Here is a 26284-nt window from a genome sequence, read left to right on the forward strand (position 1 = left end):
GCTTTACAGTAACAACACTGGGATGAAAGTTTAGTTAGCATTATCCCTCTTCCACAACCATTTTTATAACTAAAGAATCATGAAATGGAATTATGAAAAACATACTAATGTACTAAGTTCTACCAGAAGTGGGAGTAATTGATCTGAACTTTGGAAAGAGCTCCCTTGCAGGGAATACTGTTCTTATTTTTTCCCTTAGGATCTAACACCCTCCCGTACAAGGAGGTGAATGGGCCAGAATATTTAGCTAGTTCCTTTAAGTTCTCTTCTAAAAACTCATATTTATTTCTAGTAATCTGTTCATCAGGCCATTTGACACATTTGCTTCCTTTTCCAGATGCCCGAGCACAAAGGTAGAGGAACGATGGTTAGGGCGATCAGAAAGAACAAACTTTCCAGGTCTTAGGTTTCCCATTCCCTCCCTAGACTAGAAAATCTAGAGTAATAACCATCCACACACTTAAAGCTTTATTTATGCATAGAAGATCTGGTCCCATCACTTCATGGGAAATCGATGGGGAAACAGTGGAAACAGTGTCAGACTTTATTTTTTTGGGCTCCAAAATCACTACAGATGGTGATTGCAGCCATGAAATTAAAAGACACTTACTCCTTGGAAGGAGAGTTATGACCAACCTAGATAGCATATTCAAAAGCAGAGACATTACTTTGCCAACCAAGGTCCGTCTAGTCAAGGCTATGGTTTTTCCAGTGGTCATGTATGGATGTGAGAGTTGGACTGTGAAGAAAGCTGAGCACCGAAGAATTGATGCTTTTGAACCGTGGTGTTGGAGAAGACTCTTGAGAGTCCCTTGGACTGCAAGGCGATCTAACCAGTCCATCCTAAAGATCAGCCCTGGGATTTCTTTGGAAGGAATGATGCTAAAGCTGAAACTCCAGTACTTTGGCCACCTCATGCGAAGAACTGACTCATTGGAAAAGACTCTGATGCTAGGAGGGATTGGGGGCAGGAGGAGAAGGGGACGACAGAGGATGAGATGGCTGGATGGCATTACTGACTCGATGGATGTGAGTTTTAGTGAACTCCGGGAGTTGGTAAAGGACAGGGAGGCCTGGCGTGCTGTGATTCATGGAGTCGCAAAGAGTCGGACACGACTGAGTGACTGAACTGACTGAACTGAATTTTCAATTTAATTGTTGGAATTCTATGGTTTCTGTTCTCTTTGTAGTCAGTCATATCAATTTTAATTGAAAGGAGTATTTTAAAATTTAATTCTTATTTAATGTAGCATTTTTTTTTTGTACTTGCATATGTGTGTTTTCCTCAGATCTGAATCTTTGCTTGCTGTTGATAAAGGAAAAATGCTGTTGAGTGTGTGTTTATTAATCTTTATTGATAGTTTTTTTTAAAACTAATCTAATTGAAGTTTAGCTAAGGAAGACCTAGGCTTTTATGCAAATAAAACTCTTCTGTGCATAGGACCAGCTGAAGAATTTAAGTAATCATATCAAATGTTGAACTTACATGGTTCTGTGTAGTGTTCTAAATGCCCTTTTTCTTTCTTTTTCTCCTTCCTTCCTTTTTTTCTTTCCTCAATAACTGCAAGATGGCAAGTACTATTATTATCCCTATTTTATCAATAGGAAAATGGAGGCATAGAGATATTAAATAGTTGTCTAAAGTCAATGTGGTTTAGTAACAGGGCCAGGATTTAAACAAGGAAGTCTGGTTTCAGAGTCCCATATGTACTGCATAATTGCTATGTTATATGGTTTCCCATTGGCTCAAGGTTTTAGCCACAGATTAAATAGGAATCATCAACTTAAAGATGTATCCTGTCCCAGTTGAAAGATGGTAATGCTTACCTCTTACTATTCAAGTTTGGGTCTGAAAAATAATTTTTTTTGGCTTTTCCCCACATGAACTTCGAAATCTATACCGCACCACTAATACACTATTGGCTCCTACTCTTTGGTATGATTCTCTTTTAATTCTTTATACAGTGGACCCTCCATATCTGTGGGTTCCACATCTGCAGATTCAAGCAACCATGGATCAAAAATATTCAGAAAAAAATTCCAATAAGTTCCCAAAAGCATAACTTGAATTTGCTGTTTGCTGGCAGCTATATACATAGTATTTACATTGTTTTAGTATTATAGGTCATCTAGAGATTATTTAAAGTATATGAGAGGATGTAAACAGGTTATATACAAATACTATGCCATTTTACATAAGGGACTTCAGGATCTGTGGAGTCTGGTCTCCTTGAGGGCTGGGTCAGGGGTGTGGTGGTGGATCAGACCAGTCCTCCACAGTTACCAAGGGATTGACTGTATTTCAGATTCATGTGTTCAGCGAACATTTGAGTCTTTGCTGTATCCTGGACATTGTTCTAAACAATGGGATTATAAAGATGGCCACATTTATTTAATATTATCTTGTTCCAAAAAGAATTTGAGGTGCACCAAGATCTGTAAGACACTGTCCCTCTCCTCATGGAATTTATAATTTAATGGAGATATTTATACAAATAATTATAAATGGTAAATGTCTGCTAATAGAGATGTTTCGCAGAGAACTGTGTCTTTGGTCATAGTCTTAAAGTTTACCAGTTTGGGGAATGACAGAGAGTGGGAATGTTGTCTAAAGGCAGGAAGACACAAAACAGCAGAGCATGCAGTTTGATGTAGCTGAAGAAGAGGATAATTTTCTGGTACTGATATTACAAAAGGCTTAAAATGGAGGAAGAGGCCCTCATATAGCATTATTTCTTTTTGTTTTAAAAATCTGTCTTTAACATGAAACATCATTTATTGTTTTTAGAAGGATAACAAAGAAATGCATTTAGAAGGAAGAAGCTCAGAAAAAGTTCCACTGGCATCAAACCCCTCAAAAATATCCAGTCCATTGGTACATAAAGAAGAACCCAAGTTGCTGGAAATCGGACAAGGAGGCCAGTTTAACAAAGTGCAAGATCTTATCTTCAAAAAACCCACAAGGCAGACCATAATGAATACAGAGACACTGAAGAAAATTCAGATTGATAGGTAAGGAAGGACAGCACATTTGGAAATGTGATAATGTATTTCTAGATGGATGAGGAGTGAGTACAGGGGTGGCTGACTGCTCTCTTCTCTTAATGGATTGGTCATTATATCCAAGTGACTGCAGATAATAGAATTAGCCAAGGGCTTTCTAGGGGAAGTGTGGTACAAGTAAAAGTGTTAATGTGGTGGCTATATGGTTGGGGAAGTTATTGAGCCTTTGTTTACAGTTTTTAAAAATGAGAATAATGATAACTTTGGAGGGAGGTATCAGCCAAGTGCTTGGCAGAGATTGGTGGCTCTTGTGATGCTTTATTCTTTAGTAAGAGATAGATACTATCAAAGTAGTCAAATTTTAAACTCTCTTAATCCTGAGGATTTCTTAAGCAGTCTCAGTTTCCATTCTTATTACTCAGTTTTTCATTGTCAACTGGCTTGCTGACAAAGAATCCTGTTAAGTTTAAAAGAAAGTATAACTTTATGATAGTAATTTTTGGTAAATAAGGGTTTATAGCAATTACCCAGGGCCACTAGCCAAATCCAGCCTGTAGTCTGTTTTTGAAAACAAATTTTACTGGAATACAGCATTGCCCATTTTATATATTGTCTATGACTGCTTTCATGGGATAACAGCAGAGTTGAGTAGTTTCAACAGGGAGTTTATGTCCTGCAAAACCAAAAACATTTACTGTTTGTCCAATTACAGAAAAACTTGCTGACCCCTGCTTTAGACCCTCCCCAGAGGGTATCATCTCTTGCTAGAAATAATCTGGTTTCACATTTGCATCCCTTAAAGATGGTGTCCTGTTTATAAGCTGCTAGTTAATGTCCTTTCATTCTCAGTGTGTGGGATCATAGTTTTTCAACTGACATGACTTCATCGTATTTATTTTCTCAATATAGTTATTGAATTTTTTTGTGTGAACTATTGGTAATAATTATGTAAAACGGTAAGAATACTTCTTGCAGATTCTATATCAAAACATTAAATAACAGTAATTAAAATTCTCTACCTAGGAGAGAATAGTCAATGGACTAGGAGTCAAGAGTCTGAATTAAATAGTTCTATCTCTTTTTCAAGCTAGTTCTGTGAACTTGGGCAAGGAAGGCATGTAATCTTCCTGAGTCTGGATTCACTCATCTCTAAAATATGTTGTATTAGCTCTTTATACAAAAATTTTTAAATGATTTAACTTTTTCAAAATTATGAAATATTTCAAGAATGCACAAAAATGTGAAGAATAAAAGTATTATATTTTATTAAAAGGATTATTATTATATTTTATTATTTATATTTTATTAAAAGGATTATATAAATAATCCTTATGTATATAACCACCAAATCTTAACATTTTACATGATAGCTTTAAGAGTTTTTTTTTCCAAATAAAATATGTCAGGTACAACTGACGATTGTAACTCTGATTCTAGTCCCCTCACCCTTCCCCCAAATATTTCTTCTGAATTTGTTGTTTATTGTTCTCTTGTATATGTTGTGATACGTTTATTAGATATGTAAGTATTGTATTTAAACGATACATATAGATGGCTCAGATAGTAAAGAGTCTGCCTGCAATGCGAGAGACCTGGGTTTGATCCCTGGGTCAGGAAGATCCCCTGGAGAAGGAAATGGCAGCCCACTCCAGTATTCTTGCCTGGAGAATCCCATGGCCAGAGGAACCTGCTGGGCTACAGTCTGTGGGGTCACAAAGAGTCGGACATGACTGAGTGACTAACTTTGACTTTCACATTCATAGTTTTACATGTTCTTAAATGTTGTATACACAATATCATGCTGTACATTCCAGGTCCGTTAGTCCTCAGTATGTAAACTTTTTCCGGTTAAGGAGTTTCTCTTTTTTGCTAAGAGTTGTTTGTTTTTAAATGATGTGATGATCATTTGGCTTTTTTCTCCTTTTGTCCTCATTAATGTGATGATTTCCATTAGTAGATTTTCTAATACTAAACTATTTCTGCCTTCCAAGAATAATTCAAATTTAGTTATGATGGTCCTTCTGGGTCTTAACTTGTGTGATTTCTGTAGCCCTTTGTGAATGTGGGGAAATATATCTTACTGATTCATCTTTTTTGTGTCTCCTTGCAGGCAGTTTTTGAGTGATGTAATTACAGAAACTTTGGAGGAGTTGCAAGAAGAAGGCACTTTCACCAATCTCCTGAAAGCTTTGGGCAAAGAGAGGGAAAGCAAAATGCATTTCTATGATACCATTGCCAGGTGAGAGTAAGTTTAGGTTTATTTGCTTTGTTGCCTTAAAAAAAAAAAAAAAATAAAGTGTTACAAAACTCTTACTGGAAGTCTTAGATTTCTAAAGTAAATTAAGTTTTTGCTTTTAAGGGGAGATAACTAGAAGTCAGAAAGTTGGGTTCTATTCAGAGTTCTGCTGGAACAATAGCTCAATTTCTGGGCTTCGGTTATCTGTATCTATAATATGTATAGTACAATATATGTACTACACAGATGGGTAGTGCATAATCTATGGTTTGTTTTGGCAATGACAATCTCAAGATTCTAGTTAGCAGGATTTCTCTAGATGCTACTTAATGATAAGGTTTTTTTGTTGTTGTTATTGTTGTTGCTATAGACTGAATGTTTGTGCTCCTCTAACCTCAATTTTTGGAATCCTAACCTCCAGAGTGATGGTTTTAGGAGATTGGATGTCTTTGGTCAGTGAGTAGGTCTTAAGGATGGAGCCTTCATCAATGGGATTAGTGCCCTTATAAACAAGACCCAGGAGAGCTGCCTTCCTCTTCCGTCATGTAGATACAAATGAAAATTGGCAATTGTGAACCAGGTGACAGGTTCTCACCAGACACTGAATTGGATGGCACCCGGATCTTGGACTTAATAGCCTCCAGAACTGTGAGCAATGAATTTCTCTGTTTATAAGCCTTCCAATCTATGATATTTTTATTATAGCAGCTCAAGCTAAGATAGGTATTATTTTTTTTATTGTATTGTTCTGTTATTTTATTTTAAACCTAAATAAAGAGATTGCTGGAGATAAACAGAATTCTGTTTCTAAGGACAACATAAAATAGTTAAATTCTCATTCAGACAATACTGAGTTTGAATTCTGCTCTGCCATTTACCACTTGTGTGACTATGACAAGTGTGTGAGTCTGTATCTTCTTAGAGATAGATGCCAAGATGAGATTATTAATGTAAAGATTTTTATCAGGGAAACCCTTAAGTGAGAGAAAATGGGGAGGGAGGCTTTGGACTCAATGCTAGACTCACCCTAAGTGAAGGAGAGGGAAGGTTGGGTGGATGAGACCACCCTGCAATCTAAGGATGATTTGGCAAGGTCAGCAGGGAGTCCGTGAGCCAAAGTCAAACATCAGAAAAGTCCAGAGTCTCCTAGGAAGGGATGGCCTTATCCCTGCCACCCTCAAAACTTGGCTGGGAGCAGTCTGTGGGAAGGGTGGCCCCAGAGCACACACAGTGGAGGGATTCAGAGTCGAGAGCTTGGACCCTTATTTGCTCACATTGACTGTACTTGGAGGTCTGTGGGGCACATTCTCAGATCCTCTGCAGCAAGTCACCTCAACTCTCTATGTGCGTTTTCCTCATCTGTAAAACAGGAGTGATGACAGGGATTATGTCCTTATATTTTAAGAGGTGCTCAGAATAGAAAAGATTCTTCTTTTGCCTCTTCCTGTTCATCCTCTTCTTAGCTTGTTCTCAGCAGCAGCAATTTTAGATACAACACTGATAAGCCAGAAAATCCTCTTCCAGTTTACTAAAATCACAATCTTTTTTAAAAATTAGGTTATTTTTTAATTGAAGGATAATTGCTGTTTTCTGTCAAACCTCAACATGAATCAGCCATACGTATACATATATCCCCTCCCTTTTGAAACTCCCTCCCATCTCCCTCCCCATCCCACTCCTCTAGGTTGATACAGAGCCCCTGTTTGAGTTTCCTAAGCCATACAGCAAATTCCCAGCTGTCTATTTTACATATGGTTATGTAAGTTTCCGTATTACTCTTTCCATACATCTCACCCTCTCCTCCCCTCTCCCCATGTCCCTAAGTCTATTCTCTATGTCTGTTTCTCCATTGTTGCCCTGTAAATAAATTCTTCAGTACCATTTTTCTAGATTCTGTATATATGCATTAGAAAATGGTATTTATCTTTCTCTTTCTGGTTCACTTCACTCTGCATATGAGTTCTAGGTTCATCCACCTCATTAGAACTGACTCAAATGTGTTCCTTCTTATGGCTGAGTAAATTCCATTGTGTACATGTACCACAACTTCTTTATCCATTCATCTGTCAATGGACATCTAGGTTGCTTTCATGTTCTAGCAATTGTAAATAGTGCTGCAATGAACAATGGGATACATGTGTCTCTTTCAATTTTGGTTTCCTCAGGGTATATGCCTAGGAGTAGGATTGCTGGGTCATATGGTGGTTTTATTTGTAGTTATTTAAGGAATCTCCATGCCATCTTCCATAGTGGCTGTATTAATTTACATTCCCACCAACAGTGCCAGAGCATTTCCTTTTCTCCACACGCTCTCCAGCATTTATTGTTTGTAGACTTTTTGATGAAGGCCATTCTGACTGGTATGAGGTGATATCTTATTGTAGCTTTGGTTTGTATTTCTCTAATAATGAATGCTGGAGAAGATTCTTGCGAGTCCCTTGGACTGCAAGGAGATCCAACCAGTCCATCCTAAGGAGACCAGTCCTGGGTATTCATTGGAAGGACTGATGCTGAGGCTGAACTCCAATACTTTGGCCACCTCATGCAAAGAGTTGACTCATTGGAAAAGACCCTGATGCTGGGAGGGATTGGGAGCAGGAGGAGAAGGGGATGACAGAGGATGAGATGGCTGGATAGCATCACCGACTTGATGCACATGAGTTTGGGTGAACTCCAGGAGTTGGTGATGGACAGTGAGGCCTGGCATGCTGCGATTCATGGGGTCGCAAAGAGTCAGACATGACTGAATGACTGAACTGAATAAAGAATGATGTTGAGTATCTTTTCATGTGTTTGTTAGCCATCTGTATATCTTCTTTGGAGAAATGTCTGTTTAGGTCTTTTTCCCACTTTTTGATTGGGTGGTTTGTTTTTCTGGTATTGAGTTGTATGAGCTGCTTGTATATTTTGGAAGTTAATCCTTTGTCAGTTGTTTCATTTGCTATTATTTTCTCCCATTCTGAGGGTTGTCTTTTCACCTTGCTTATAGCTTCCTTTGCTGTGCAAAAACTTTTAAGTTTAATCGGGTCCCATTTGTTTACTTTTGTTTTTATTTCCATTACTCTAGGAGGTGGGTCATAGAGGATCTTGCTTTGGTTTATGTCATCAAGTGTTCTGCCTATGTTTTCCTCTAAGAGTTTTAGGGAGAAGGCAGTGGCAGCCCACTCCAATACTCTTGCCTGGAAAATCCCATGGACGGAGGAGCCTGGTAGGCTGCAGTCCATGGGGTTGCTAAGAGTCGGGTATGACTGAGCGACTTCACTTTCACTTTTCACTTTCATGCATTGGAGAAGGAAATGGCAACCCACTCCAGTGTTCTTGCCTAGAGAATCCCAGGGACAGGGGAGCCTGGTAGGCTGCCATCTTTGGGGTCGCACAGAGTCGGACGCTACTGAAGTGACTTAGCAGCAGTAGCAGTAGCAAGAGTTTTATAGTTTCTGGTCTTACATTTAGGTCCTTAATCATTTTGAGTTTATCTTTGTGTATGTTGTTAGGAAGTGTTCTAATTTCATTCTTTTACATGTAGCTGGCCAGTTTTCCCAGCACCATTTATTGAAGAGGCTGTCTTTGCCCCATGGTATATTCTTGCCTCTTTTGTCAAAAATAAGGTACCCATAGGTGCATGGGTTTATCTCTGGGCTTTCTATCTTGTTGCATTGGTCTATATTTCTGTTTTTGTGCCAGTACCATACTGTCTTGATGTCTGTAGCTTTGTATCTGAAGTCAGGAAGGTTGATTCCTCCACCTCCATTCTTCTTTCTCAAGACTGCTTTGGCTATTCGGGTTCTTCTGTGTTCCCACATGAATTGTGAAATTTTTTGTTCTAATTACGTGAAAAATGCCATTGATAATTTGATAGGGATAGTATTGAATCTGTAGATTGCGTTTGGCAATATAGTCATTTTTACAATATTGATTCTCCCTACCCAGGAACGTGGAATATCTCTCCATCTGTTTATGTCATCTTTGATTTCTTTCATTTCTTTCATTCATAATATTCTGTGTACAGTTCTTTTGTCTCCTTAGGTAGGTTTATTCCTAGATATTTACTTCTTTTTGTTGCAATGGTGAATGGGATTGATTCCTTAATTTCTCTTTCTATATAGAATTGCAAATGATTTCTGTGTATTGATTTTGTATCCTGCAACTTTTCCAAATTCACTGATTAGCTCTAGTAATTTTCTGATACTATCTTTAGGGTTTTCTATGTACAGTATCATATCATCTGCAAACAGTAAGAGCTTTACTTCTTCTTTTCCAATCTGGATTCTTTTTTTTTCTTTTTCTTCTCTGATTGCTTGTAGCTAGCACTTCCAGAACTATGTTGAATAATAGTGGTGAAAGTGGACAGCTTTGTATTGTTCCTGATCTTAGGGGGAATGCTTTTAGTTTTTCACCATTGAGGATAATGTTTGCTGTAGGCTTATTATTTGTGGCCTTTACTATGTTGAGGTAGGTTCCTTCTGTGTCCATTTTTTGAAGACTTTTAATCATAAATAGGTGCTTAATTTTGTCAAAGACTTTTTCTGCATCTATTGAGATTGTCATATAATTTTTATCTTTCAATTTGTTAATATAGTGTATCACATTGATTGATTTGAGTATATTGAAGAATCCTTGCATCCCTGGAATAAACCCAGCTTGATCATGGTGTATGAGCTTTTTGATGTGTTGTTGAATTCTGTTTGCTAAAATTTTGTTGAGAATTTTTGCATTTATGTTCATCAGTGATATTGGCCTGTAGTTTTCTTTTTTTGGTTTATCTTTGTCTGGTTTGGGTTTCAGGGTGATGGTGGCCTCATAGAATGAGTTTGGAAGTGTTCCTTCCTCTGCAATTTTTTGAAAGACTTTTAGAAGGATAGGCATTATCTCTTCTCTAAGTTTGATAGATTTCGCCTGTGAAGCATCTGGTCCTGGGCTTTTGTTTTTTGGGAGATTTTTGATCACAGCTTCAATTTCATTGCTTGTAATTGGGTTGTTCATAATTTCATTTCTTCCTGGTTCAGTCTTGGCAGACTGAACTTTTCTAAGAATCTGTCCATTTCTTCCAGGTTACCCATTTTATTGCCATATAGTTGTTCATTCCAGTCTCTTATAATCTTTTGTATTTCTGCATTGTCTGATGTAACCTCTCCTTTTTCATTTCTAATTTTGTTGATTTGATTCTTCCTTTTTTTCTTGATGAGTCTGGCTAAAGGTTTGTCAATTTTGTTTATCTTCTCAAAGAACCAGCTTTTAGTTTTACTAATCTTTACTATTGTTTCTTTCTTTTTATTTCTGCTCGGGTGTTTATGATTTATTTCTTTCTACTAATTTAGGTTTTTTTCTTCTTTTTCCAGTTGTTTTAAGTGTACAGTTAGGTTGTCTACTCAATGTTTTTCTTGTTTCTTGAGGTAGGATTGTATTGCTATAAACTTCCCTCTTAGAACTGCTTTTGCTGCATCCCATAGGTTTTGATTTGTCGTGTTTTAATTATCATTTGTTTCTAGAAGTTTTTTGATTTCCCTTTTGATTTCTTCAGTAACCTGTTGATTATTTAGAAGTTTGTTGTTTAGTCTCCATGTTTTTGTGTGTCTTACACTTTTTTTCTTGTAATTGGTATCTAGTTTCATAGCATTGTGGTTGGAAAGGATGCTTGATATGATTTCAATTTTCTTAAATTTGCTGAGGTTTGATTTGTGACCCAAGATGTGGTCTACCCTGGAGAATGTTCCATGTGCACTTGAGAAGAAGGTGTATTCTTCTGCATTTGGATGGAATGTCCTGAAGATATCAATAAGATCCATCTCATCTAATGTATCATTTAAGGCTTGTGTTTCCCCATTCATTTTCTGTTTTGATGATCTGTCCATTGGTGTGAGTGGGGTGTTAAAATTTCCTACTTATTATTGTGTTACTGTCAGTTTCTCCTTTTATGTCTGTTAGTGTTTGTCTTATGTATTGAGGTGCTCCTATGTTGGGTGCATAGATAGTTACAATTGTTATGTCTTTCTCTTGGATCGATCCCTTGATCATTATGTAGTGTCCTTCCCTATCTCTTGTAATCTTCTTTATTTTAAGGTCTATTTTGTCTGATATGAGGATTGCTACTTCAGCTTTCTTTTGCTTCCCATTTGCATGAAATACACTTTTTCCATCCTCTCACTTTCAGGCTATATGTGTCTTGAGGTCTGAAGTGGGTTTCTTATAGATAGCATATATATGGGTCTTGTTTTTGTATCCATTCAGCCAGTCTGTGTCTTTTGGTTGGAGTGTTTAACCCATTTACATTTAAGGTAATTATTGATATATATGTTCCTATTGCCATTTTATAATTTTTGGGGGTTGATTTTGTAGATCTTTTTTCTTCTGTTGTATTTCTTGATTACATAAGTCCCTTTAACATTGTTGTAAAGCTGGTTTGATGGTACTGAATTCTCTTAACTTTGCTTGTTGGAAAAGCTTTTTATTTCTCCATCAATTTTGAATGAGATCTTTGCCAGGCACAGTAATCTTGGTTGTAGATTTTTCCCTTTCAGTACTTTAAATATATCCTAAAATTCCCTTCTGGCCTGCAGAGTTTCTGCTGAAAGATCAGCTGTTAAGCATATGGGGTTTCCCTTGTATGTTACGTCTTGCTTCTCCCTTGCTGCTTTTAATATTCTTTGTGTTTAGTCTTTGTTAGTTTGATTAGTATGTGTCTTGGCTTGTTTCTCCTTGGGTTTATCTGTATGGGACTCTTTGTGCCTCTTGGACTTGATTGACTATTTCCTTTTCAATGTTGGGGAAATTTTCAACTATAATGTCTTCAAAAATTTTCTCATACCTTTTCTTTTTCTTTTCTTCTTCTAGGACCCCTATAATTTGAATGTTGGTGCATTTGATATAGTCCCAGAGGTCTCTGAGATTGTCCTCAGCTGTTTTCATTCTTTTTACTTTATTCTGCTCTTCAGAAGTTATTTCTACCATTTTATCTTCCAGCTCACTGATTCATTCTTCTGCTTCAGGTATTCTGCTATTGATTCATTTTAGAGTATTTTAAATTTCAGTAATTGTGTTGTTTGTCTCTGTATATTTATTCTGTAATTCTTTTCAGTCTTTGTTAATTGATTCTTGCATTTTCTCCATTTTGTTTTCAAGGTTTTTGATAATCTTTACTATCATTATTCTGAATTCTTTTTCAGGTACTTTGCCTATTTCCTCTTCATTTATTTGGATTTCTGTGTTTCTAGTTTGTTTCTTCATTTGTGCAGTATTTCTCTGCCTTTTCATTTTTTTTTTTTTTCCTAGGTTATTGTGTTTGAGGTCTCCTTTCCCCAGGCTTCTAGGAAAGTTGAATTCTTTCCTTGAAGAAGGTTGAATTCTTTCTTCCTTTTGGTTTCTGCCTCCTAAGGTTGGTTCAGTGGTTTGTGTGAGCTTCTTGTAGGGTGAGAGTTGTGCTGAGGTTTTGTTTGTTTGTTTGTTTTTCCTCTGATGGGCAAGGCTGAGTGAGGTGGTAATCCTGTCTGCTGATTATTGGGTTTGTTTTTGTTTTGTTTGTCATTTAGATGAGGCATCCTGCACAGGGTGCTACTGGTGGTTGGGTGACGCCGGGTCTTTAATTCAAGTGGTTTCCTTTTTGTGAGTTCTCACTATTTCATACTCTCTAGGGTTAGTTCTCTGGTAGACTGGGGTCTTGGAGTCACTGCTCCCACTCTAAAGACTCAGGGCTTGATCACTTGACAAATCCTCCCTCCTGAGCCCATCATGGAACGTGGGGTTTTTCCCTGCTTCGAGGCTCTGAGCCAGAACCTTGTGGGGGTATGGACAGCAGCCTCTGGACTGACCAGCCCCTCAGCCCACTCCAGCACCTTCTGGTGTTAAGAAAGGTGTCTCCGGGTCCTGTCACCCCTGTGCACTGAAGCCAATCTATTGACACTGGAAGGAGGCGAGAAACTTGAATTGGAAGCTTCAGCAATCAGCATTTGAGAAACTTCTCTCCACTTTAGCACCATCTCCAGAACGCAGAGCTGAGAGACCGTGCAAACCGCAGCATGGTGAGAGAGCAAAGTGAGAGCAAAATCACAGTCTTTTTAAAAATATTATTGAAATTTTGCTCCATGGACCAGTACCATTAGCATCACCTGGGACCTTGGCACAGTTGAAAATTCCACTGAATGAATTAGAATCTGGGACAGAGCCCAGGAATCTGTTCTTTAGCCTCCAGGTGAACCTGTGTACACTGAATTTTGAGAAGCACTTCTCTAAATATAAATTATCCTTATTTTCTCTAGGGAGGAAAATGGAAGAAAGAAGATAAAATCTCTTCAAAAACAGTTGCTTAATGTCAAAAAAGAAAGGCAAGCTGAAGTACAGGTAAGAATTATCTGGACAACACCAAAAGTTACTGGGTTGATAACAGCTAAGTAGAAGTCATCTTTTTCAAGCAAAAAAAGAAGTTATGTATAAGAAATTGTTGTTTTCCCTGAGTTGCCTTTAATATTTATATTAAAAATAAAAGGATAGCAGATATTTGGTGGAATGCACAAACATGTCCAGAATCGAACTTTGAGAGACTCTAACACTCTGGAGCTCTTAGTCTGTTCTTACCCCTCCCAACCAATCCAACCATATCACCCACTCCTTCCTTCTAGGAGACCTTGTCTCAGGCAGTCTCTTGTATGCCAAGGTTCCAGATGGGAGATTATGGTCCTAGGTAGTACCTTAAGCACATCACATACTCCTTACAAGGCTTCTCTGGTGGCCCAGATGGTAAAGAATCTGCCTGCAATGCGGGAGACCTGGTTTCAGTCCCTGGGTTGGGAAGATCCCCTGGAGGAGGGCATGGCAACCCACTCCAGTATTCTTGCCTGGAGAATCCCCATGGACAGAGAAGCCTGGTGGGCTACAGTCCATGGGGTCACAAAGGGTTGGACGCAACTTAGTGACTAAGCACAACACAAATACTCCTTACACCTAATGGTTAGTGTTAATAATGTCATTTGTATTATATTTCAACTACAGAGTGGATTTATTGAGCTTTTCTGGTCATTAGGGCCTTACTTTATGTCTAATTTACCTGTATAAGGAAATGCATCCCAAGTTTTAAGCAGGTACTTACAAAACTGTGTTTGGGCAGTTAGAAATTAGTACCATGACTATTAGAATTAAGAAAGTTACTAAGTATGGCCTGATATATTAGCTTTTCATTGCCTAGCTATTTGGACAAGCTTATACTTCAGATATAGGAATCTTCCTTATCTCCTACAAAGAAGTTAGAAGAATATTAGGAAAATATATTTGGAAGAATTGTCTAAAGAAGGTCACTAGCCTTTCTTCTGAGATATTTATTATCTTTAGGTCTTCTGACTTGCTTAGCATCCTCTCTTATTTTCTATTATCAGTTTTAAAGTACCTTTGTTATTTATTTTTACTTCAATATCCCTATTAACCCTGTGTTTATAGCTTACGCTCTTTGAAAACCATTTTTGCACCACCGTCACCTCCAAAAACTTTATAAAAACTGGTGTACGCTTAGGCTTTCTCTGTAATGAATAGAATTTTTCAGAAGTTTCTTAACTTTTTTTTCCCCTCAAAAACTCTACCATTATTATAAGTTCTTCTTGTATTCCTTGAGTATTAAAAAAAAAAGATATTTATATTAATGTCCTTTTAAGACTTCAAACCAAATAGTATCAAAAGAGACCTCAGCTTTGGGCTCTGCCAATCAAGTCCCCTACGCTACTATCACAACCCCCTTTTTTCTCTTTTCTTTACATTATATTGTTGATAATATAATTTTTCCAACAAGTAACTTGCTTGTGAAACTTACCTTCTTGGATTTCAGTCTCAGCTGTTACATTCAGGCTCAGTAAAACTAAAGTAGAATATCACTCAGATATTTTGATCATCAGAAAAGGAGTGAAACCAGGACTAGAAGACTGAAGACAAACCTTGAACAAAAAACAACTGGCAAGATGAAATCAAGTAAAATCTCTAGAGTTACTGAAGAACCAGTGGTCAAGTCAAGGTTGGAAAACAGGAAGTACATGCATACGGGAGACCTATGGGTCAGAAACTGATGCCAGCAATTAAGGTGGCAGGCTTGAGTGTGTGAAAGTATGTGTGGAGATCACTGGAATGTGAGGGAATAATTGAGTTGTGAAGCTTCCTACTGGAAGTGAAGAGGAACTTAAGAGTCTCTTGATAGAGGTGAAAGAGGAGAGTGAAAAAGTTGGCTTAAAACTCAACATTCAAAAAACAAAGATCATGACATCCAGTCCCATCACCTCATGGCAAATAGATGTGGAAAAATTGGAAACAGTATCAGATTTCATTTTCTTGGCCTCCAAAATCAATGTGGACAGTGACTGCAGCTACGAAATTAAAAGATGCTTGCTCCTTGGAGGAAAAGCTATGACAAACCTAGACAATGTATTAAAAAAAGCAGGGACATTACTTTGCCAACAAAGGTCTGTATCGTCAAAGCTATGGTTTTTCCAGTAGTCATGTATGGATGTGACAGTTGGACCATAAAGAAGGCTGAGTGCTGAAGAATTGATGCTTTTAAACTGTGGTGTTGGAGAACTCTTGAGAGTCCCTTGGACAGCAAGGAGATCAAACCAGTCAATCCTAAAGGAGTCAATCCTGAATATTCATTGGACAGACTGATGCTGAAGCCCAAGCTTTAATACTTTGACTACCTGATGTGACGAGCCGACTCCTTGGGAAAAAGCCCTGTTGCTAAGAAAGATTCAGGGCAAGAGGTGAAAGGGGCGACAGAGGATGAGATGGTTGGATGGCATCACTGACTCAATGGACATGAGTTTGAGCAAACTCGGGAGATAGTGAAGGACAGAGAAGCCTGGTGTGCTATAGTTCATGGGATCAGAAAGAGTTGGACACGACTTAGCAACGGAATAACAACAACAACCTCTAATGAAACCGTTGAAGACAGTTAAGTCTTTGTAATTCTCAACTTACAAGATTTTTCTAGCCAGAATCAGGACTTTAGTTTCACTTTGCTTCTTCTTAAAGTCAGTATGCTATGCTATGCTAAGTCACTTCAGTCGTGTCCGACTCTGTGCGACCCCATAGATGGCAGCCCACCAGGCTCCCCTATCCCTGGGATTCTCCAGGCAAGAACACTGGAGTGGGCTGCCATTTCCTTCTCCAATGCATGAAAGTGAAAAGTGAAAGTGAAGTTGCTCAGTCATGTCCGACTCTTAGCAACCCCATGGATTGCAGCCTAATAGGCTCCTCCGTCCATGGGATTTTCCAAGCAAGAGTACTGGAGTGGGGTGCCATTGCCTTCTCCGAGAGTCAGTATAGTTCAGTTCAGTTGCTCAGTCATGTCAGACTCTTTGCGACACCATGGACTGCAGCTCACCAGGCCTCCCTGTCCATCACCAACTCCCAGAGTTTACTCAAACTCATGTCCATTGAGTCAGTGAAACCATTAAACCATCTCATCCTCTGTTGTCCCCTTCTTCTCCTGCATTCAATCTTTCCCAGCCTCAGGGTTTTTTCAAATGAGTCAGTTCTTCGCATCAGGTGGCCAAAGTATTGGGAGTGTCACCTTCAGCATCAGTTCTTCCAATGAATATTCAGGACTGATTTCCTTTAGGATGGATCGGTTGGATCTCCTAGCTGTCCAAGGGACTCCCAAGAGTCTTCTCCAACACCACAGTTCAAAAACATCAATTCTTCCACTCTCAGCTTTCTTTATAGTCCAACTCTCACAGCCATACATGACTACTGGAAAAACCATAGCTTTGACTAGATGGACCTTTCTTGGCAAAGTAATGTCTCTACTTTTTAATATGCTGTCTAGGGTGGTCATAGCTTTTCTTCCAAGGAGCAATCATCTTTTAATTTCATAGCTACAGTCACCATCTGCAGTGATTTTGGAGCCCCCCAAAATAAAGTCTGTCGCTGTTTCCATTGTTTCCCCATCTATTTACCATGAACTGATGGGACCAGATACCATGATCTTACTTTTCTGAAAGTTGAGTTTTAAGCCAGTTTTTTCACTCTCGTCTTTCACTTTCATCACAAGGCTTTTTAGTTCTTCTTCGCTTTCTGCCTTAAGGGTGGTATTATCTGCATATCTGAGGTTATTGATATTTCTCCTGGAAATCTTGATTCCAGCTTGTGCTTCATCCAGCCCAGTGTTTGTCATGATGTACCCTGCATATAAGTTAAATAAGCAGGGTGCACTGAACCTGGACTGGCATCTCGTTTCATACATGACATTTCACATGTTTCAATGCCATTCTCCCAAGGCCCAGGGGGATGGTATGGGGAGGGGGAGGGAGGAGGGTTCAGGATGGGAAAAAAAATAAATAAATAAATAAAGTTGAAAAAAAAAAAAAAAATAAGCAGGGTGACAATATACAGCCTTGACGTACTCCTTTTCCTGTTTGGAACCAGTCTGTTGTTCCATGTCCAGTTCTAACTGTTCCTTCCTGACATACGTACAGATTTCTCAGGAGGCAGGTCAGGTGGTCTGGTATTCCCCTCTCTTTCAGAATTTTCCAGTTTGTTGTGATCCATACAGTCAAAGGCTTTGGCATAATCAATAAAGCAGAAATAGATATTTTTCTGAAATTCGCTTGCTTTGTTGATGATCCAATGGATGTTGGCAATTTGGTCTCTGGTTCCTCTGCCTTTTCTTAATCCAGCTTGAACATCTGGATGTTGACAGTTCACTTGCTGTTAAAGCCTGGCCTGTAGAATTTTGAGCATTACTTTACTAGCGTGTGAGATGAGTGCAATTGTGCAGTAGTTTGAACATTCTTTGGCATTGCCTCTCTTTGGGATTAGAATGAAAACTGACTTTTCCAGTCCTGTGGCCACTGCTGAGTTTTCCAAATTTGCTGGCATATTGAGTGCAGCACTTTGACAGCATCATCTTTCAGGATTTAAATAGCTCAACTGGAATTCCATCACCTCCACTAGCTTTGTTCGTAGTGAGGCCCACTTGACTTTGCATTCCAGGATGCCTGGTTCTAGGTGAGTGATCACACCATCGTGATTATCTGGGTTGTGAAGATCTTTTTTGTACAGTTCTTCTATGTATTCTTGCCACCTCTTCTTCTGCTTCTGTTAGGTCCATACCATTTCTGTCCTTTATTGAGCCCATCCTTGCATGAAATGTTCCCTTGGTATCTCTAATTTTCTTGAAGAGATCTCTAGTCTTTCCCATTCTATTATTTTCCTCTATTTCTTTGTATTGATCACTGAGGAAGGCTTTCTTATCTCTCCTTGCTATTCTTTGGAACTCTGCATTCAAATGAGTATATCTTTGCTTTTCTCTTGTGCCTTTCACCTCTTCTTTTCACAGCTATTTGTAAGGCCTCCTCAGACAGACGTTTTGCCTTTTTGCATTTCTTTTTCTTGGGGATGGTCTTAATCCCTGTCTCCTGCACAATGTCACGAACCTCCATCCATAGTTCTTCAGGTACTCTGTCTTTCAGATCTAATCCCTTGAATCTATTTCTCATTTCCACTGTATAATCATAAGGGAGTTGATTTAGGTCTAGTGGTTTTTCCCTACTTTCTTCAATTTAAGTCTGAATTTGGCAATAAGGAGTTCATGGTCTGAGCCACAGTCAGCTCCTGGTCTTGTTTTTGCTGACTGATTAGAGCTTCTCCATGTTTAGCTGAAAAGCATATAATCAATCTGATTTCGGTGTTGACCACCTGGTGATGTCCATGTGTAGAGTCTTCTCTTGTGTTGTTGGAAGAAGGTGTTTGCTATGACCAGTGCGTTCTCTTGGCAAAACTTTATTAGATTTTGCCCTACTTCATTCTGTACTCCTAGGCCAAATTTGCCTGTTCTTCCAGGTACTTCTTGACTTCCTGCTTTTGCATTCCAGTCCCTCATAATGAAAAAGACATCTTTTTTGGGTGTTAGTTCTAGAAGATCTTGTTGATCTTCATAGAAGACCGATGAACTTCAGCTTCTTCAGCATTACTGGTCAAGGCATCAACTTGGATTAATGTGATATTGAATGGTTTGCCTTGGAAACGAACAGAGATCGTTCTGTTGTTTTTGAGATTGCATCCAAGTACTGCATTTCGGACTCTTTTTTTTTTTTTTTAATATGGCTACTCCATTTCTTCTAAGGAATTGTTGCCCACAGTAGTAGATGTAATGGTCATCTGAGTTAAGTTCACCCATTCCAGTCTTAGTTCGCTGATTCCTAAAATGTCGATGTTTACTCTTGCCATCTTGTGTTTGAACACTTCCAATTTGCCTTGATTCATGGACCTAGCATTCCAGGTTTCCTATGCAATATTGCTCTTTGCAGCACTGGACTTTACTTTCATCACCAGTCACAGCCACAACTGGATATTGTTTTGCTTTGGCTCCATCCCTTCATTCTTTCTGGAGTTATTTCTCCACTGATCTCCAGTAGCATATTGGGCACCTACCAACCTGGGGAGTTCATCATTCATTATCCTATCTTTTTGCATTTTCATCATTTTCGTACTGTTCATGGGGCTCTCAAGGCAAGAATACTGAAGTGGTTTGCCATTCCCTTTTCCAGTAGACTGCGTTTTGTCAGAACTCTCCACCATGACCCATCCATCCGGGTGGCCCTTCATGGCATGTCTCATAGTGTCATTGAGTTAGACAAGGCTGTGGTCCATGTGATCAGATTGGTTAGTTTTCTGTGATTGTGGTTTTCAGTCTTTCTGCCCTCTGATGGAGAAGGATAAGAGGCTTATGGAAGCTTCCCGATGGAAGAGACTGACTGAGGCGGAGTCAATATAGTGTTCTAATAATCATCAGAGTTTCAAATTCTTCTAGCTTATGGAAGATATATTTCTATATCTATCTATGTATCTATCTATCTATATTTTCAGTTGTCCAGCACTAAAAATTTAAGGAAAATGAGAATTCCTAGGCTCAGTGGGGAAATAACTCCTTCTTGGAATCCTGTTCTGAAAGTATCTTTCTAGTACTATATATCTTAGTGGCAGCTCCAGCATTGGAAAACAGTATGGAAATCCCTCAAAAAATTAAGAACTACCATATGATTCTGCTATTCTACTTCTGGGTATTTATCCAAAGAACATGAAGACACTAATTCAGAAAGGTGTATGTAGCCCTGTGTTCATTGCAGCATTGTTCAGAACAGCCACAATAAGGAAACAACCTATATTCACATTGACAGATAAATGGATAAAGAAGGTGTGGTACATGTTTACAACAGTGTATAGACAATGGATACTTCCTAGCCATACAAAGATGGAATCTTGCTATTTTTGACAATATGGATGGACATTGAGATTATCATGCAAAGTGAAATAAGTCAGACAAAGAAAGATAAATACTGTATAATTTCACTCATATGTGGAATCTAAAACAAGCAAACAAAAATAGATGAACAAACCAAACCAAAACAAACATGTAGAACAGAGTAGTCGGTCCCAGAAGGGGAAAGGGTTGGGGGTAAGAAACGGGTAAAGCAGGGGTGTCAACTATATGGTGACGGATGGAAGCTAAATTTTCGGCCTTGAGCACATTGTAATGTATACAGAAGTTGAAATATCAATATAATGTTGCACACATGAAGCTGATGTAATTTTATAAACCAATGTTAATGCAATTAAAAAAAGAAGAGAAGTTGCCAAGCACTTTGTAACCTGGGAAGAATTTTCAAACACATTGTCAATTAATCCTTATAATTACTTGCTAAGATATTTCAGGCAGGGTGGATATTAATGTTTCTATTGTAAAGAAGGTGAGACTTGGAGAGTTTAACTGATGTGTCCTAATTCACACAATTGGCGGGGCTTGGGTGGGAAGTTAGGTCTTTTGATCATTTAGTCCAGTGCTCTTTCCACTAAAATGAAATAGTAATGGGAAATCTGTGTGGATACAGGATACCCAAATAATGTGCCTAGGGAAGAATCCCACAGTCTTAGAACTGCTTTTCATTTTCATTTATACTATCCATGATTATTGGGTAAATTTCTCATAGTGTGATAGCAGAAAAACAGATCCAGTTCCCTGTTGATATGTAAGTACAAAAGCTTAAGCTGCTGACTGAGCTGAATGGAGGTAGAATGCATTTTAATTTAGAAATCTGGTCTTAACCTCTACAGAATCGGAATGAATATATTGCTCACCTCAAGGACCAGTTGCAAGAGATGAAGGCAAAAACCAACATGGAGAATCGCTATATGAAGAGAAACACAGAACTGCAGATTTCCCAGACCCAGAAAAAATGTAGCAAAACAGAAGAGCTCTTGCTGGAAGAGATTGAGGTGATCACTGTTAATTAGGAATGAATCCAATGACTGGCTTTCAAACTGTCACTCCCGATATTTTAGCCGACAAAGGAGGTGCGAGAGGGAGACTTCTCTGATCTTTGTTCTCTCTCTCCAGCAACCCTAACGTTTGAGGTTAAAGACAAAAAAAGGATGAAGACTTGCTTTTTTACAAGCAGAGATTCTGATGGGGTATAGCTTACATCTCCTGATTTTTTGTAAGGACTTTGAAATTGGTTGTACTTTCTTCTCTTGGTCACTTTATCCTTAGTTTATGAAGCCGCCTGCCATTTCTTCTGGTAATTACAGGAGAGGGCAAAACAAGATACTCAGTAACTGTAGGTTTTTGCTGCTACTTTTCTTACCCAACCAATATTTTTCATCCTGCCATTCAGTTCAGTTCAGTTCAGTTCAGTCACTCAGTCATGTCCGACTCTTTGCAACCCCATGAATCACAGCACGCCAGGCCTCCCTGTCCATCACCAACTCCCAGAGTTCACTGAGACTCACGTCCATCGAGTCAGTGATGCCATCCAGCCATCTCATCCTCTGTCGTCCCCTTCTCCTCCTGCTCCCAATCCCTCCCAGCATCAGAGTCTTTTCCAATGAGTCAACTCTTTGCATGAGGTGGCCAAAGTACTGGAGTTTCAGCTTTAGCATCATTCCTTCCAAAGAAATCCCAGGGCTGATCTCCTTCAGAATGGACTGCTTGGATCTTCTTGCAGTCCAAGGGACTCTCAAGAGTCCTCCAACACCACAGTTCAAAAACATCAATTCTTCGGCACTCAGCTTTCTTCACAGTCCAACTCTCACATCCATACATGACCACAGGAAAAACCATAGCCTTGACTAGACGGACCTTTGTTGGCAAAGGAATGTCTCTGCTTTTCAATATGCTGTCTAGGTTGGTCATAACTTTCCTTCCCAGGAGTAAGCGTCTTTTAATTTCATGGCTGCAGTCACCATCTGCAGTGATTTTAGAGCCCCAAAAAATAAGGTCTGACACTGTTTCCACTGTTTCCCCATCTATTTCCCATGAAGTGATGGGACCGGATGCCATGATCTTCGTTTTCTGAATGTTGAGCTTTAAGCCAGCTTTTTCACTCTCCACTTTTACTTTCATCAAGAGGCTTTTTAGTTCCTCTTCACTTTCTGCCATAAGGGTGCTGTCATCTGCATATCTGAGGTTATTGATATCTCTCCCGGCAATCTTGATTCCAGCTTGTGCTTCTTCCAGCCCAGCGTTTCTCATGATGTACTCTGTCTGTAAGTTAAATAAGCAGGGTGACAATATACAGCCTTGACGTACTCCTTTTCCTATTTGGAACCAGTCTGTTGTTCCATGTCCAGTTCTAACTGTTGCTTCCTGACCTGCATACAGGTTTCTTAAGAGGCAGGTCAGGTGGTCTAGTAGTCCCATCTCCTGAAGAATTTTCCACAAATCCCGCCATTAAGAAATACAAAATTTAGAGAGCTGAACTCCATGCACACCTAAATTTATATTAATAGAAATGAAAAGTCACAGTGAAAAGTATCAGTAGAAAGAAACAAGGGTAGACCCTCATTTTAGAGGAAAAAGGCTATTTTCCCCCCTGCATGGAACTCATTCAGTTCATTCAGAGCAGTGTTTAAGAAATTTTGCCCTTAAGTCATAGAAATAACCTACTTCAAATAACATATATTTACATTAAGAAAACTCAAAACTTATTTCCAGATTTCTTTAAATCATACCCTCTCTTAAAGACATTTAATTTAATTAAAATTTTAAAATCTCTTTATATAGCTCAGTACCAAACTTGTCATATTGTACTTAGAACTACAAATTTTCATTTCCAAATTACAGATAAATAGTAACATGTTGTATACTTCCTGGAAACTTTTTCTAAAAATAATCATTTGGGGAGGAGGCTAAATGGCTAAAAGAACAAGATGCTGGCGAGAAGGAACAAACATTAGTCAAGCATGTCATCTGCATGCAGTAGGGGGACTCCGTTCTTTGAGTCCCTGCTTATCGGAAAGCTTATTTCCCAAGTGTGGCTTAAGACTATGACAGCAAACACTTTTTTGCACTCTGGAATGTCCTTTTGTAGGCCTGAGAACCTTGTGCCCTTGAAGCACTGTTTCTCTCTTTAAATGGACAGCACTTTCCAGGCAACAGGATTATGGCCCTCTTGCTCTGGGCTGTTGCCTGTGCCTAACACAGTGCCCGACATGACTCAGATGTGTTGTGAACATGAACTGAATTCAGGGAAACGGCATTGCTGCTCTGGAGGAATACCGTGGAGTTCTTAGGATCCCAGCTGGTAGAGAAAACTTGTCCTGCTGTTACATCTACACCCTTAATCTTGAGAACTCACTTGCAGCCCTGTTGGGAAGAATTCTGATGTTGGTTTGTTATTCACAGAAGCTACGGCTGAAAACTGAAGAAGAGAACCGGATTCATGCCGAGATCGAACTGTTCCTTAGAAAGGAGCAGCAGGTGGGTCCCCAAACCTTTCTTATCCTCTGAAGTGTTTGTTTCCCACTTATAAAATGCCAAGGACAGCAAAGCAATTTTTTTTAAGGAAAGAAAAATTGACCGTAATCGTACCAGCCTAATAAAAGAGCTATATAGCCCATGTTTTCTGTATAAGTTATCCATCTGGATAAATGTTTTATAAAGCTGTAATTTGGGTACAGGTAAAATTTTGTCATTTAGTATTATAAAAGGCACTATTTTCTTGTTCTTATATTGCCTCATAGTCATAATTTTAAATTTCCTGATTTTTTTAAAATTATAAAAGTAACATTCTTAGTTGTGTGAAGATTTTTTAAAAATTGCCTGTTGTTTTTTCACCCATTTTTTTCATTTTATCATAGTCTCCTTGTAAAATAATTAATTTTAAATGGTTTTATAATGTTCCACAGAGTGGTTATTCTATAATTTATTTGTTACTCTTTGTTCTGGATATTTAGGTTATTTCCAAAGTTTCATTACTGTAAATAATGCAGTAATGAAAGGTTGGCCCAAATGACTGTTTTCTTCACCGCAATTATTTGCTAAAAGTAAATCTCAAGCCTGAGATTATTATTTGAGAGACTGGTATTTTGTGACTTTTGATAAATATTGCTAGTAGTCTCTGTTTTACACTGACATCAGCAAGGGATACAGGTACTAATTTGAAGGTATCCTCAATGGAACTAACTGCTTTAGATATTTTTTTTTAAGTCGGCTAGTTTAATGAGTTGTTTTATTTTGCCTTTTTTTTTTTTTTTGCTTACTAATGGAATTGACCATTTTTTCCACATATTTATTTACTCACTTTATTTCTTATTGTGTGAATTATGAAATTATTCATATAATTATATAAATTACGTGACTGAAATGGTTTGAATTAGTATTTCCAATTCTAGTAACAAAACAAGCTGGATGGAAAGAACCTTTCAAAATATCTCTGTTGGCTGAATAAGGAAAAAAATTTCCCACTTACTCATGATATAGCCTACCTTTGAGAAAGCTGATGAAGTTTTAGTAAATAATTCCAAATTTGTGGTTAAAGAAGATGATTTCTAGATGCTGTCTCACAGGGCTTTACTGAAAAACATATCACTAGGCTATTAGAACCTGCACCCCTGCAATTTCAGGATTATGAGTCATGTTACCTACCTCAAATGTGAGATATAGAGCAAGTATTTGATAACAGTCAGATGAATTGGTGGATAAATGGATGTTGGATGGATAAAGTTAGTGTTACCCAGATCTTCAGCCCAATAACCTAAGCAATACATAGATACTTTTTAATAAAAAATTTGAAACAGTACAGAAATGTATAGATTTTTAAAAGTGAAAGCTCTCTTAATTACTCCCATTTTCAAGTATTTCTTCCATATCTTTTTCTTTTCATGTATGTTCTTGTGTATATACCTAAATGCTTACTTGTTTTTAGTATTTATTTCTTTATATTTGTTTTGACATAAATTGGATATGTATATATTTTATACATATATATAGTATATATATATCATAGTATATATTTTTTACAGACCCAGTTTTTTTTTTAATTTGCATTGTCTCTAATTTTTTCTAAAGCAGTATATTTGGTGTATCATATGCCAAAGAGAGGATATACCAAGGTTTAGGTAACCATCTTTCTCTCAGTGGACATGCCTCTAAGTGCAGGCTATATGGAAAGGCTATTCATTTTTGTATATTGTTCTAGATTCCTTATGTCCCCTCATATTAGTTTTTAATGGTTTTCAAGTTGGTTCATTTGGATTTTCTAGGTAGAAAATCTTGCTGTTGTCCAGTTGCTAAGTCGTATCTGACTCTGCAACCCCCTGGACTGCAGCACGCCAGACTTTCTTTCCTGCCCTTCACCATCTCCCTGAGTTTGCTCAAACTCATATCCTTTGAGTCAATGATGCCATCCAACCATCTCATCCTCTGTCACCCCCTTCTATTGACGGTAAATAATAGCAGTTTCCTGTTTCCCCTCTCATTATTTATACATCCGTTTCCATTTTGTGGCTTATTGTATACATAGAATGGCAAGTGTAATGTTTAGTAGTATTACTAAAGTAATACTGTGGCACTGTTTCTCTACTGTTGGTTTTAATGGTGTTTCAGTCAGTACTACACATGAATTCATTCATGGTCATGACGAGTTTCTCATGTGCAAGTTAGGGTTCCTTGGGAGAAAATAGGACCCTGCAACTTGGAATGGGAATTCCTGGTATGTAATTTACATTCTTGAAACCCCACGTCACCGTAAGCCTCTCTTGCTGGTGGAAGTCGCCTGCCCTCCTATGTCTGAGGAGATTAGT

At 38.3% G+C, this 26284-nt stretch overlaps 1 protein-coding gene across 5 annotated transcripts in view; it reads left to right on the top strand.

Annotated features, from left to right (window-relative positions):
• Positions 1-26284, top strand: part of IQCG (IQ motif containing G) — a 55779-nt gene that overhangs the window by 16591 nt on the left and 12904 nt on the right. For all 5 annotated transcript variants that reach the window (XM_061411248.1, XM_061411278.1, XM_061411256.1 and 2 more), the window contains 5 exons: positions 2789-3012; positions 5114-5242; positions 13492-13573; positions 21317-21478; positions 23886-23960. In XM_061411248.1, the coding sequence (XP_061267232.1) occupies positions 2789-3012; positions 5114-5242; positions 13492-13573; positions 21317-21478; positions 23886-23960 (672 nt within the window). The remainder of the gene's footprint in view (positions 1-2788; positions 3013-5113; positions 5243-13491; positions 13574-21316; positions 21479-23885; positions 23961-26284) is intronic.

This window comes from Bos javanicus, chromosome 1 (genome assembly GCF_032452875.1).
Source record: "Bos javanicus breed banteng chromosome 1, ARS-OSU_banteng_1.0, whole genome shotgun sequence".
NCBI classification, from domain to species: domain Eukaryota; kingdom Metazoa; phylum Chordata; class Mammalia; order Artiodactyla; family Bovidae; genus Bos; species Bos javanicus.